This window comes from Callorhinus ursinus, unplaced genomic scaffold (genome assembly GCF_003265705.2).
Source record: "Callorhinus ursinus isolate GAN/ISIS: 27379988/994484 unplaced genomic scaffold, GSC_fseal_2.0 scaffold32, whole genome shotgun sequence".
NCBI classification, from domain to species: domain Eukaryota; kingdom Metazoa; phylum Chordata; class Mammalia; order Carnivora; family Otariidae; genus Callorhinus; species Callorhinus ursinus.
In genome coordinates, this window is record NW_027397094.1 from 12,603,453 (window position 1) to 12,616,922 (window position 13,470).

Consider the following 13,470-nt stretch of genomic DNA (forward strand, 5'->3'; position numbering starts at 1 on the left):
TATATACACACACACACAAGCAGAAATATCTAGGCTAAAGTGGTTAAATCTGGACGGAATGATTGGGTGGGCCAAAGGAGGATTGTAACATTGTTTTTGTTTACACTTGCATTACTTGCATTTATTATGATAAGCATGCATTAGTTTTGTAATTAAACAATGTTTGGGGGCACCTGGGTGGCTCAGTCATAAGCGTCTGCCTTCGGCCCAGGTCATGATCCCAGGGTCCTGGGATCGAGCCCCACATCGGGCTCCCTGCTCAGTGGGGAGCCTGCTCCTCCCTCTCCTACTCCCCCTGCTTGTGTTCCCTGTCTCGCTGTATCTCTGTCAAATAAATAAATAAAATCTTAAAAAAAATAGAAAAATTATAATGTGGACAAATGATTATATGATTAAAAGTTCTGTTTCCCAAGACCACTAATTAAATGTGAAATGCTTATGTTAGGTGAAATAAATAGCTATGAATTCATACTTACAGTATACTTGCAATTTTTTTAAAATGAAAATGCCAGGGCACCTGAGTGGCTCAGTCAGTTAAGTGTTGGACTCTTTGTTTCAGCTCAGGTCATGATCTCAGGGTCATGAGTTCAAGCCCCACATTGGGCTCTGTGCTCAGCACAGAGTCGGCTTAAGATTCTCTCACTCTCCGGGTGCCTGGGTGGCTCAGTCATTAAGCGTCTGCCTTCGGCTCAGGTCATGATCCCAGGGTCCGGGGATTGAGGCCCACATCGGGCTCCCTGCTCAGTGGGAAGCCTGCTTCTCCCTCTCACACTCCCCCTGCTATGTTCCCTGTCTCGCTGTGTCTCTCTCTGTGAAATAAATAAATAAAATCTTTAAGAAAAAAAAAAGATTCTCTCTCTCTCCCCCCTCCCTCAGCCCCTCCCTCACCTTCACTCTCTCAAATAAATAAGTCTTCAAAAAAATAAATGAAAATGCCAAAAAGAAAAAACAGCATATGTTTTTTATTTGGTGTGATTTTTTTTATATTTTTCTGTATTTTCCAAATTCCTTTTTATAATCATGTATTGCTTTTGTATTCAGAAAGAAAACATTCTTCCCCAGAGCCTTCCAGATAAAATCCAAATTCCTTAGCCTAGCATGTGATGATGATCTGGCCTCTGTTCTCTGGTCACTTCTCACCATTCTCCAGGCCTAACTTCAAGGTCATGCGAAATTGCTTGCATTTCCCTAATTGCAATGTCATCATTATCTGGGGGTTATTTGTGGGGTTTTTTTGGTTTTTCTTTCTTTTTTTTTTAAGATTTTATTTATTTATTTGACAGAGAGAGAGCACAAGCAGGAGGAGTGGCAGGCAGAGGCAGAGGGAGAAGCAGACTCCCCGCAGAGCAAGGGGAGCCTGATGTGGGACTCGATCCCAGAACCCTGGGATCATGACCTGAGCCGAAGGTAGTCGCTTAACCAGCTGAGCCACCCAGGCGCCCGGTTTGTTTTTCTTTTAAAGATTTATTTATTTGGGTGGGGGTGAGAGGGAGAGACAGTACCAAGCAGACTCTCCACTGAGTGTGGAGCTCAAGGATGGGCTCGATCCCAGGACCCTGAGATCACGACCTGATTCGAAATCAAGAGTCAGTTGCTCAACAGACTGCTCCACCCAGGCGCCCCTGGGGGTTATTTGTTTTTATTATTTATTATTTTTGCCTAAGGTGCTCCTTCCTCCCTCCCTTCCTTCCCTTTCTTTTTTCTTTCTCTCTCTCTTTTTTTTTTAAAGATTTTATTTATTTATCTGAGAGAGAGAGAGAATGAGAGATAGAGAGCACGAGAGGGAAGAGGGTCAGATGGAGAAGCAGACTCCCCGCCGAGCAGGGAGCCGGATGCGGGACTCGATCCCGGGACCCCAGGATCATGACCCGAGCCGAAGGCAGTCGCTTAACCAACTGAGCCACCCAGGCGCCCCTCTCTCTTTTTTTTTTTTTAAGTAGGCTCTACACTGGCTGTCCAAGGTGGGGCCTGAACTCAAAATCCCAAGATCAAGAGTCACATGCTTCACTGATTGAGCCAGCCAGATGCCCTGCCTAAGGTGTTCTTAAATGCCTTTATTTCCCTCTGGCTTTCTTAACTGGCCTCTTTGATTTTAAGCCCCAGCCCTGTGTTTTCAAGGGATAACCTCCTCTGGGATGCCTTGGGTTTGGTCAGATACCTCCTGCTTTGTGTGGCCCCAATATGTGTTTCCTTTCTCTTCTTACACTGAATTGCAACGCAGGGTAACCAACCGTCCCGGTTTGCCTTTCCTTAATCCTAATTCTCTGTTAACTTGTTCACATCTTAAACTAGGACTACCTTGACTACACAGGCTGTTGACATCATCTCTGGAGGTTTTTTTAAATTTTATTCTTTCCATTATTATGCATTGTCTCTCTTACAGTCTTTAACCACCTTAGTCTTGAGTTTATTGGGGGATAGTAGACGACAAGTAAATGGAAGGTCCTGCTCCTCCCAACAGGTGATAGAGCAGCCCCCACTGTGGTGAGATCTGCAGATGCTAGCAAGTTACTCAGAGCTCTGTTACAGGCTTGTCAGAACGTCAGTGAAGTTCCTCCTGTAGGCTAAAGCATTTTGGTAATTGGAAGGAACAACATCTTAATTAGGTAATGCCGTATATTAGGATGGTTTTGTTTATTCTTCCCTTTAGTGCTCATTGTAACTTTGAACAGTTGTTTAAATACTGGTTAATACTGCAGTTGGCCCCATGTCAGTCCTGCATTCCCAACTCCCCTATCCTGTGCCGCTTTTCATATTTTCTGTAGAACTTACCGTCATCTACATGCTGCGAAAATGTATTTCTTTATCATTTCATAGTCTGCAGTCTGCTCCATCCCCACCACTGCAGGACAGGGATCTCGGTTTTGTCCATCCATTTATTCCGAAGTACCTACTACCAAAGTGCCTGGCACATAATAGATGCTCAATTGAGGATTTGTTGCATAAATAGATCTGCCTAAATTAGAGATTATTTCTCTTTTTGGGTTAACTCATTGTAATTCGTTAACTACAAAATGAACATTTTAGGATATCAACAGAGGCCTTTTACTACTTTTTTTTCTTTCTTTTTGTAAATTTGCTGCCCAGGACCCCTGCGCTGCTCACCCCTGTTGACATCTGTCTGCAACTTTATGGGAGACCCTGAACCAGCACTTAGCTCCCAAATTCCTGACCCACAGAAATTGTGAGAGAGAATATTGTTTTAAAAGTTTTTGGAGTAAGGGGCACCTGGCTCAGTCAGTTAAGCATCTGCCTTTGGCTCAGGTCATGAGCCCAGGGTCCTGGGATTGAGCCCTTTGTCAGGCTCCCTGCTCAGCGGGGAGTCTGCTTCTCCCTCTCCCTCTGCTGCTCTCCCCTCCCACTTTTTCTCTCTCTCTCAAATAAATAAATAAAATCTTTGAAAAAAAAGTTTTGGAGTAATTTGTTAGGTAGCAAGGGATAACTAACAAATATACAAATCCCTCTAAAGGGAAAAAAATCATTTCTGACCCCACATTGTTTTTAAGTACAAACATACAGTATGAACACCTTAGGCTTACAGCTTTTATACGACAATTAAACCAAAAGAGATTTTAAAATTAGACATTACAAAACATTCAAATAAAAACTAATTTTAGGGTGCCTGGCTGGCTCAGTTGGTAGAGCCTGCGACCTTTAATCTCAGGGTCATGAGTTCAAGCCCCAAGTAGGGCACGGAGTCTACTTAAAAAAAAAAAAAAGTAATTTTAATAGACGGTTGTTCTGCTGAGATTAAATTGCCACTCAATCAGACTATCATATTGACAGTCCCTGCGACCTCTCCTCCTGCACTGTTCAGTTACTTGAGTAAATTCGCTTTTTCGCCCTAAGTTTGAAATGGATTTTCTGTGGCTTTCAACCAAGACTTTACTCAACGATATGGTTCCTTCTGTTGCCACAACTTGTGGAAACTTAAAAAACAAACGAAAAAAACAGCATCCTCCAGGCGTTCATTTTCATCCTTCCCTCCGCCTTCTTAGCACGGCACCCACCGCCTCGACCCGCGCCCTCGCGCGTCGGGCCCGGGCTGCACGACGCCGGGCAGGACCTGGTCTCCGAGGAGGGCTGCTCAAATCCTTCCCACCGGTCCCGCACAGCCCGCGTCCTCCTGTTACGGCTCCGTCCTGTAGAAGGTGTCACCTTGTTCTCCCCGGTCTGCATCGGGGGTGTGTGGAGTTGTACCCTCGCCCGGGCCGTCGCTGCCATACCCCACAGCTCGACCCCCGGGGTGCGCTCTTATCCTGAGCTCCCAGAGGACGAAGCCGGGCAGGGAGCCGGGTACACGGTGCACCAGAACTAATACTTGAGGGCTTATTCACCGCTGAAGACACACGCTTCGGACTGCCTGGGCCCGCTTTTCGCGCCAAGGAGACGGCAGCAGGATCCCGTCTCCCAGGGAAGGCCAGCATTCGCATAACCGAGCTCTGCGTGGCTTAAAACAAGCACCACGCTGATCTCCTTTAAATCAGAGGCGACGGGCAACCTTCGCCTCAGCTGTGTTTCCCTCCCAGGGTTGTGCCGGCCCCTGAGCACCAGCCGCCCGGCACCGCCGCCCTTCGGCCATCGGGGGGCAGTAGGCGTCGAGAAGGGACGCGCATGCTCCAAGTGGGGCTCCGCGCTTCGCCTCCGCGACCGCCGAGTGACGCGAGCAAGGGCATGCGATCATGGGAAATGTGGTTTCCGAACCCCGGGGCCACTGTGGTGCGCCCCCCGGGTAGGCCCAGAGCAGGACTTCAGCTCCCGGTTGGCCTGCGGGCCGGGAGGGGGCGCGAGGGAAGGGGGCGGGGCGAGTGGGGAGGTGGGCGGGGCCGGGGGAAGGCCAAGCGGAGGGGGCGGGGTCTGGCCGGCTGAGGCGCCGCCGCCCGCCGTTGGAGAAATCCGAGGCGAGGGACCGGGAACCGCGAGGAGTCTGGACCGCGGCGGGTGCGAGGGCAGGCGTGCCCAGAGTGGTCGCGCGTGCGTCGGCCGCCGCCCCTCGGCCTTCCTCTTCGCAGGTCCCCTCCCTCTCCGCCGGGACGCGGGAGAGCCCGGCGCGCGACGGGGGCGTGAGGTGGAGCCGGCGGGGGCGGCCAATGCGAAACTGGCTGGTGCTGCTGTGCCCGTGTGTGCTCGGGGCCGCGCTGCACCTCTGGCTGCGGCTGCGCTCCCCGCCGCCCGCCCGCGCCTCTGGGGCCGGCCCGGCAGGTGAGGTCCTGGGGCCTGGCGGGCCAGGAGGCCGTGAGGGGCGGGAGGCCGCCTCCGAGCCCCCGGGCGGCTTCCTCCACGGAGTCCCGAAATGGGGAACGGGCCGAACGCGACCGTCCCCAGGCGAGACAAACGGCCCTTTTCATCTTCGGGGCGTTAAATCGGTCAAACTCGAGGGCGCTTTTCTCGTTTCGTGTCCCCGTCGCTTGTCACCTCCCGCTTTCTTCCTTTATGGGCACGAGAGCGGTGCCCGCCACCGCGAGTCCTTCGTCGGTCCCCCAGGCCTGGTCCGAGTTGTCCGGCGCCTGCCGGCTGGTCCCGGGAGCAAAACCTTGTGTCCTTCAGCCGCGGGCGGCCGCCGCGTGCGCCCGGGCTCCGGCGGCCCGGCCGCCTGCCTCCTTCCCAAGCTGTTGGTCTTCCTCGGTCAGGACTTGGAGGTCTTAGTGCCGTGGGCGTGCTTGAAAAGGCTGGGTTTTGCTTTTAAGGATAACTTTGCTTTAAGAATATACTGCATTTTATTTTCTTTGGAAACTATGATGTCAGTCGGTTAAACAAATCTGGACATGAAATAGGGCATGGCTACGAGGGGGGTTGTTCCTGTGAGTTTGGCTTGCGAAGCCTACTAATGAAGTGTACGTGAAAACAAAATTCTCTAACGATCCTATCCGCTTGTTCTGAGATTTACACTCTCATGGGAATGAGATCTTTGTTCTTGTTCATTTCACCGCCTAATAGAATGCTTTGTCCCTAGTAGGTACCCAGCGGGTTTTTTTGTTGTCGTTAATGGGTTCTACCACCCTTTTTTCTTAATGGGTTTCCCTTTTTTTCCTGTCTTTTTTAAGGGCTTGCCCTAGGACATATAAAGAAACCTAGAAGGCTCTTTCAAAAATGAGGTAATAGTTGTTTCGTGTTCTAACTACTCGGGGAGTTTTTTTCCTACCACTTCTCCCCAGAACAGCTGTTTTCTTATCCAAAAGTTTTCAAAATTAGGATTGAGTATTTGCAGTTCTGAGATGGGTCTGTGCTTTACTTTTTAGGTAGGAAGCATGGAAACTAATTCGGCAATCCGCAAAGCAATCTCATTGTTATAAGTGGAGGTTTTTATCCTGGTAACAACCTCTTAGAATCTTTTCCTATTAGACAAACCACAAGATCTTTGAAAAGGCTATTTGTGTGACCTGAATAGAATTAAAACACTGTTTAATTTATTTAATGAAAATACAGTGGTTATGGAGCATTTAACCTGTTAACAGGTTAGGATTTGGGGCCTTTTTTTTTTTTAAAGGTTTTGGTTTTTAGGTTTTTGTAAACTGAGCTGAGGAAAGACTGCCATGGATATAAAATGCTTTGTAACATCTGTTAGATTTGTGTTTTACAGCTTCCTTTCCTTTTTTGTGCGATGAGTGAGCACTACTAGAATTTACTTGCAGAGCATTCTTAGGATATTTATGACCTTTAATTGCCTTTTGAGGTTCAGTAAACAAGCAAAACCTCTTTGCCTTCAGGCTTAAAACTTAGGAGGCAATTTCTTAGTTTCGGTGAAGTTTTTCTATCCGCATGGTGTTTGGATGATGCCCCTATCTGCCATCAAGTTAGCCTGAGCTAGATTAAGGAGCCTGGGAAGTAGGCCATGAAGAGGATCAGGCTATAGGTGAAGAAATCAGTACTAGTTACAGAAGTTAACTTTGACTTAGGTGGATAGTGTGCCTCTGGCTAGATGATAAATTAGGTATTTTAATCTAAATGAAACCTGGCAGACTCCTAACTTTCACTTTACAAAACTAAAAACAGTAGAAGCATATCGATCGCCAAAATTTCCCGCAGCTCCTTTTCCCATTGTGTTACCACCATGTTCAAACTGAAACAATTGGGCACTTTTACATTTCTACCCTTACACCTTCAGCCCAAAGTGAGAGAGAAAACCCGAGATTTTGTTAAGTTTTCTTCCCTTGAATGAATGTTTTAAGAATTCTTTTTGTTCTCTCGTCTGCCTCTTTGTCTTAAGGCTCATTAAGGGGATAGTGGTAGTCGAGATGACAAAATGAAAGCAGTGTAGGAGGACAGAGAGTGGTGTGCTGCTGGCCTAGAGAGGTCAGGGGGGGCCCCTCTGAGGAGGGGCCGCTGAGCAGGGACCTGAATGAAGTGCAGGAGTCCTGTCCGCACCTGGCGCTTTTCTAATGTAGAAAACAGCCGAAATACGGTCCAGGAGAGCAACTGGTGAAGAGGAAGCAGGTCTCTTTTGAAATCCGTGGGTGGATGAAGAGAATGGAGACAGGACACTAGACTGGAGAATATAGAGGATATTATCTAATATAAGATACTCGTTTTGGGTAATACCTTAGCAGGAATTATGTAAACAGTAAATTTGGAAAAAGAATGAGACCAAAGACATCTTCTCTTTCTAGGATATTTGGAGAGAAGGAAACCAAAGAAAGGAAAGAAGCATATCCATTCAATAAATGCCTAGAGCGCTAAGTATCGAGAGAGCTAGATGTGGAGTCCCCTGCTCTGAGATCCTCCTAGTCTGTTGAACTGAAACAGGAAGCAAGGAGAAGGCCAAAGACAAATTGAGCTTGCTTTACAATTTTGCCTAGGGCCAGTTCATCCAGAATTATCCCTGTATGTTAATCTTGTCTCTGTGCTTCGGTTTCCTTATTTATAAAATGATGATCTCATAGGGTTATTGTGAAGATTCAATACAACACCCAGAAAAGTGCCTGATTCATAGTAAACACTCCATGAATTTTAGAGAGGTGCATAGGCTAGTGAGGTATTTGGGGAGGTTTTTGAGATTGGCGAGAGCATACTCGTAGTGTATGTGATGAGTGTCCTTATCAGTAGATCTGTCATGAATTTATGTTTCCCTCATTTCCAAGATTTCTGTTAATTTGTGATTGATGTGAGAGTGGAAATTTTGGTCTGGTTTTTAAGAATCCTTGGGCCTATTTCGAACAGTCAGTTTTGAAATCAACCTCCCTTGGTCTTGAATAAACTTTTGGATGTCCGCTCTAAGTGCAGAGCCTCGCAGGTTGCCAGACCCTCAGGATACATTACGTATTAGAGAATAGAATGCTGTTGTCCTCAGGGAGCTTGTATGGGGTTTTAATTATTCCTGGCATGAAAATTTGTTTTTTGTTTATTGCTCTGTATCTACCATCTAGAACGGTGAACATAGGAGGTGCTTAGTAATTTGAAGGAATGAATCAAGAAAATAAAACTGGGAGAGTATGAATGAATTTGTCACCTATATATCGTCTATTCACATTCCACGATGCCCTTAGGATACAAATTGTTTCTTATAAAAGTAAAACAAGTTCTTTGTAGAAAAGTTTGAAATTATTTTTAAAAACAGGGAAAATGATCTATATTACAGTTTTGAATGTACATACAGTGCATGTTGGAGGGAAATTACTTAGTATTTTTAAAAAATTGTATTGATGTATAATATACATTCAGAAAAGGGCCTGTAAATGTATGGCTTGATATATTTTCACAAACTGAATATACCCAACTAATCCTGCACCTCAGAAGCAAGCTCCCTTCATGCTCCCTTCCATCACTGCCAGGAGTGGTTAACCACTATCCTGATCTTAAATGGCAGAGATTTGCCTGTTGGTACTTTATATAAATGGAACCGCACAGTATGTACATAGTTCTTATAGTCTGCTGATCTTAATGTGGTGAATAACAATATAACTCTACAATGTAATTTTAATGGCTACATATAGATACACCATAATTTAACTAACCCTTTATTTCTGCATTCCTGGATTTTTGCAGTTTTTCACTATTAATTAATGACGTGATGAATAGAGATCTTTTAGTACATCACCGATTATTTCTTTTATTTTTTAAAGGTTTTATTTATTTATTTGATAGCACAAGTAGGCAGAGTGGCAGACAGAGGGGAAGGCAGAGGGAGAGAAGAGGCAGGCTCCCCACTGAGCAAAAAGCCCGCTGTGGGACTCGATCCCAGAACCCCAGGATCATGACCTGAGCCGAAGGCAGATGCTTAACTGACTGAGCCACCCAGGTGCCCTGATTATTTCTTTAGAATAAGTTCTTAGACATGGAATTGCTGGATAGAAGTTATACAGTTCTGGGGAGCCTGGGTGGCTCAGTCGGTTAAGTGTCTGACTCCCGATCTCAGCTCAGGTCTTGATCTCAGGGTCATGAGTTCAAGCCCCGTCCGTGTTGGGCTCCACTCTGGGCGTGGAGCCTACTTAAAAAATTTATCTGAGGCAGTTGATGTATATTGGCAAATTGTCCCACAGAAGACTACCAAATTCCATTCCAGCAGCAACGTAGGAGAGGAGCCATTTCCTTAAAATAGCTCTCCACATTTCCTTGCAATACCAATGGTTGGGGTATTATTTAAGAAGATATTTGTGTTTGGGGCGCCTGGGTGGCTCAGATGGTTAATCGTCTGCCTTCGGCTCAGGTCATGATCCCAGGGTCCTGGGATTGAGCCCCGCGTCGGGCTCCCTGCTCGGCGAGAAGCCTGCTTCTCCCTCTCCCACTCCCCCTGCTTGTGTTCCCTCTCTCGCTGTGTCTCTCTCTGTCAAATAAATAAATTAAAAAAAAAATTTTTGTGTTTGAACGTAGCAGAAGCCTGGTACCTTACTGCTCTAATTCAAATTTGATTCCTAATGAAACTGAGTATTTTTTCATAGGTTGGTTGGCTATTTGCATTTTATCTGTGAATTATCTTTGTGTCTTTTTGTAGCATGTTTACTTCTTAGCTGTTCATTTCTTTCTTTGCTGTCTCCAGACACCAGAATCAAAGTAGGTCCCCTGTACTAGCAACGTATAGCGGAGGGTGTTGAAAGTATACAGGCAAAGGCTGGTTGGGGCACTAGGAACGTGGGCATTCTTGTACAAGTGTTCATTGAGCACCCACCCCTGGGTTTTATACCATGTAACACAGTACTCACAAGTCTGTTGGACTGATTTACATTGCTGGTATATGGTAGAAGAAACCTGTTTTTTTAACTGAGCTATAATTGACTTATTACATGAGTTTCAGGTGTATGACTGATTCAATATATGTACATATTGTAAAAATGAACACAATCTAACATAGTTATAATTTTTTTTCTTGTGATGAGAACTTTTGAGATCTCTTCACAACTTTCAAATATGCATCACAGCATTATTCACTATAGCCACCAAGTTGTACATTACATCCCCATGACTTCTTTATTTTAACTGGAAGTCTGTACTTTTTGACCCCCTTCACCCATTTTGCCCACATGTCTCGCCTCACCTCTGGCAACCACCAGTCTGTTCTCTATGAGTTCAGTGTTTTGTTTAGATTCTACGTAAAAGTGAGACTGTAGGGGCGCCTGGGTGGCTCAGTCGTTAAGCGTCTGCCTTCAGCTCAGGTCACGATCCCGGGGTCCTGGGATCGAGCCCCGCATCGGGCTCCCTGTTTGGCGGGAAGCCTGCTTCTCCCTCTCCCACTCCCCCTGCTTGTGTTCCCTCTCTCGCTGTGTCTCTCTCTGTCAAATAAATAAATAAAATCTTTAAAAATAAAATAAATATTCATGGAATTTCTAAGAAAAATAAAGAATAATCTCCTTTAAAAAAAAAAGTGAGACTGTACCATATTTGTCTTTCTCCGTCTGACTTGGTTCATTTAGCATAACACCCTCAAGGTCTATCCATGTTGTCAGAAATGGCAAGAAATTTCCTTCTTTTTTATGGCAAATAATATTCCATTGTATTTGTCTATAACACGTTTTCTTTGTTCATCTGTCAGTGAACACTTAGGTTATTTCCATGTCTTGGCTATTGTAAGTAGCGCTGCAATGAACAGGGTATGCAAATATCTTCTCCAGTGTTTTCATTTCCTTCGAATAAATACCCGGAAGTGGAATTGCTGGATCATGTGGTAGTTCTAGTTTAATTTTTTGAGGAACCTCCATAGTGTTTATTACAGGGGCTACAGCGATTTATAGTCCCGCCAAAAGTGCACAAGCCTTCCTTTTTCTACACTTTTACCAACACTTGTTGTTTCTTATCTTTTTTGATACTAGCCATTCTGACAGGTGTGACGTGATCTCTCACATTGTGGTTTTGATTTGCATTTCCCTGGTGATGAGTGATGTTGACTGTACCTGTTGGCCATCTGTATGTTGTCTTTGAAAACATATTTCTTCAGATCCGCTGCCTATTTTTTAATTGGATTGCTTGGTTTTTTGCTATTGAATTGTAAGAGTTTTTTTAAAATATATTTTCAGTATTAACCCCTTATCAGGTACATGATTTGCAAATCTTTTATCCCATTTATAGGTTGTCTTTTCATTTTGTTGATGGTTTCCTTTGCTGTGCAGAAGCTTTTTAGTTTGATGTAGTGCTGCTTATTTATTTTTGCTTTTGTTGCATTTGCTTCTGGTGACAAATACAAAAAATCATCACCAAAACCAATGTCAGGGAGCTTACTGCATATGTTTTATTCTAGGAGTTTTATGATGTCAGGTCTTAGGTTCAAATCTTTGATCCATTTTAAGTTGATTTTTGTGTATGGTATAAGGTGGTGGTCCAGGTTCATTCTTTTATGTATGGCTGTCTAGTTTTCCCAGCACCGTCGCTTCTTGGCCTTTTGGCTCAGATCAAGTGTAGTACCAGCATCATCTGTTGAAGAGACTATTCTGTCCCCACTGTATATTCTTATCTCCTTTGTCATAGATTAATTGACCATATAATTGTGGGTTTATTTCTGGGCTCTATTCTATTCCATTGATCTATGTGTCAGTTTTTATGCCGAAACCATGCTGTTTTAATTACTATATCCTTGTAATATAGTTTGAAACCAGGGAGCATAATGCCTCCAGTTTTTTGGTTGGTGTTTGTTGTTGTTGTTGTTGTTTGTTTGTCTTTTTTTTTCCATTTTTTTCACCTATGACCCCACCTACCTCCCTTCTGGCAACCACCAATTTGTTCTGTGTATTTAAGAGTCTGCTTTTTTGTTTGTCTCTCTCTCTTTTTTTTTTTTTTTGCCTTGTTTCATCATTTGTTTCTTCGATTCCACATGAGTGAAATCGTATTTATCTTTCTCTAACTGACTTATTTCACTTAGCATAGTACTCTCTTGGTCCATTTATGTTGTTGCAGATGGTAAGATTTCATTCTTTTTTATGGTCAAGTGATAGTCCATTGTGTATATACCACATCTTCTTCATTCATCTACCGATAGACACTTGGGCTACTTACATATCTTGGCTACTGTAAATAATGCTGCAGTAAACATAGGGGTGCATGTATCTCTTCAGTCATGTTGCTTGATTTGCAAATACTGAACCACTTTTGCATCCCTAGAATAAATCCCACTTGATTGTGGTGAATGATTTTTTTAAATGTATTACTGTATTGTTGGGTTTGCTGATATTTTGTTGAGAATTTTTACATCTATGTTCATCAGAGATGTTGGCTCTTTTTTTGTGGTGTCTTTATCTGGTTTTGGTATCAGGGTGATTCCGGCCTTGTAGAAGAAATTTGGAAGCTTTCTTTCCTCTTCTATTTTTTGGAATAGTTTGAGAAGAATAGATATTAACTCTTCTTTGAACATCTGGTAGAATTTACCTATGAAGCCATCTGGTCCTGGACTTTAGGTTGTTGGTTTTTTGATCACGGATTCAATTTCATTGCTGGTAATCAGTCTCCAAATTTTCTTTTTCTTCCTAATTCAGTTTTGGAAGGTTATGTTTCTAGGAAGTTACCCATTTCTTCTAGGTTATCCAGTTTGTTGGCAAATAATTTCTTATAATATTTTCTTATAATCCTTTATATTTCTGTGGTGTTGGTTATTTCTCTTCCTTAATTTCTGATAGTATTTATTTGAGTCCTCTCTTTTTTTTTTTTTTTTTTTTTTTTTTTTTTGGTCCTCTTTTTTTTTTTTTTTTTTTTTTGATGAGTCTGGGTAAGCTTTATCAATTTTGTTGATGTTTTCAAAGAACCAGCTCCTGGTTTCATTGATCCGTTCTATTGTTTTCTTGGTCTCTATATCATTAGTTTCTGCTCTCATATTTATTATTTCCTTCCTTCTGTTGGCTTTGGGTTTTGTTCTTCCTCTAACTTCTTTAGGTATAAGGTTAGATTATTTGAGATTTTTCTTGTTTCTTGAGGTAGGCCTGTATTGCTGTAATCATCCCTCTTAGATGATGATAGAACAGCTTATGCTTCACGATGCCCTCCTGTTTTGTTCTTTCCTGAGATTGCTGTGGCTGTTTAAGGTCTTTTGTGGTTTCATACAAATGTTAGAGTTGT

At 43.8% G+C, this 13,470-nt stretch overlaps 1 protein-coding gene across 3 annotated transcripts in view; it reads left to right on the top strand.

The window, feature by feature from the left end:
* The first annotated feature begins 4,870 nt into the window (after positions 1–4,870).
* Positions 4,871–13,470, top strand: part of B3GALNT2 (beta-1,3-N-acetylgalactosaminyltransferase 2) — a 57,874-nt gene continuing 49,274 nt past the window's right edge. For 2 of the 3 annotated variants that reach the window (XM_073879029.1, XM_073879030.1), the window contains exon 1: positions 4,871–5,202. In XM_073879029.1, the coding sequence (XP_073735130.1) occupies positions 5,091–5,202 (112 nt within the window). In that variant the 5' untranslated portion in view covers positions 4,871–5,090. The remainder of the gene's footprint in view (positions 5,203–13,470) is intronic. The other variant, XM_025850809.2, reaches the window with a different exon arrangement.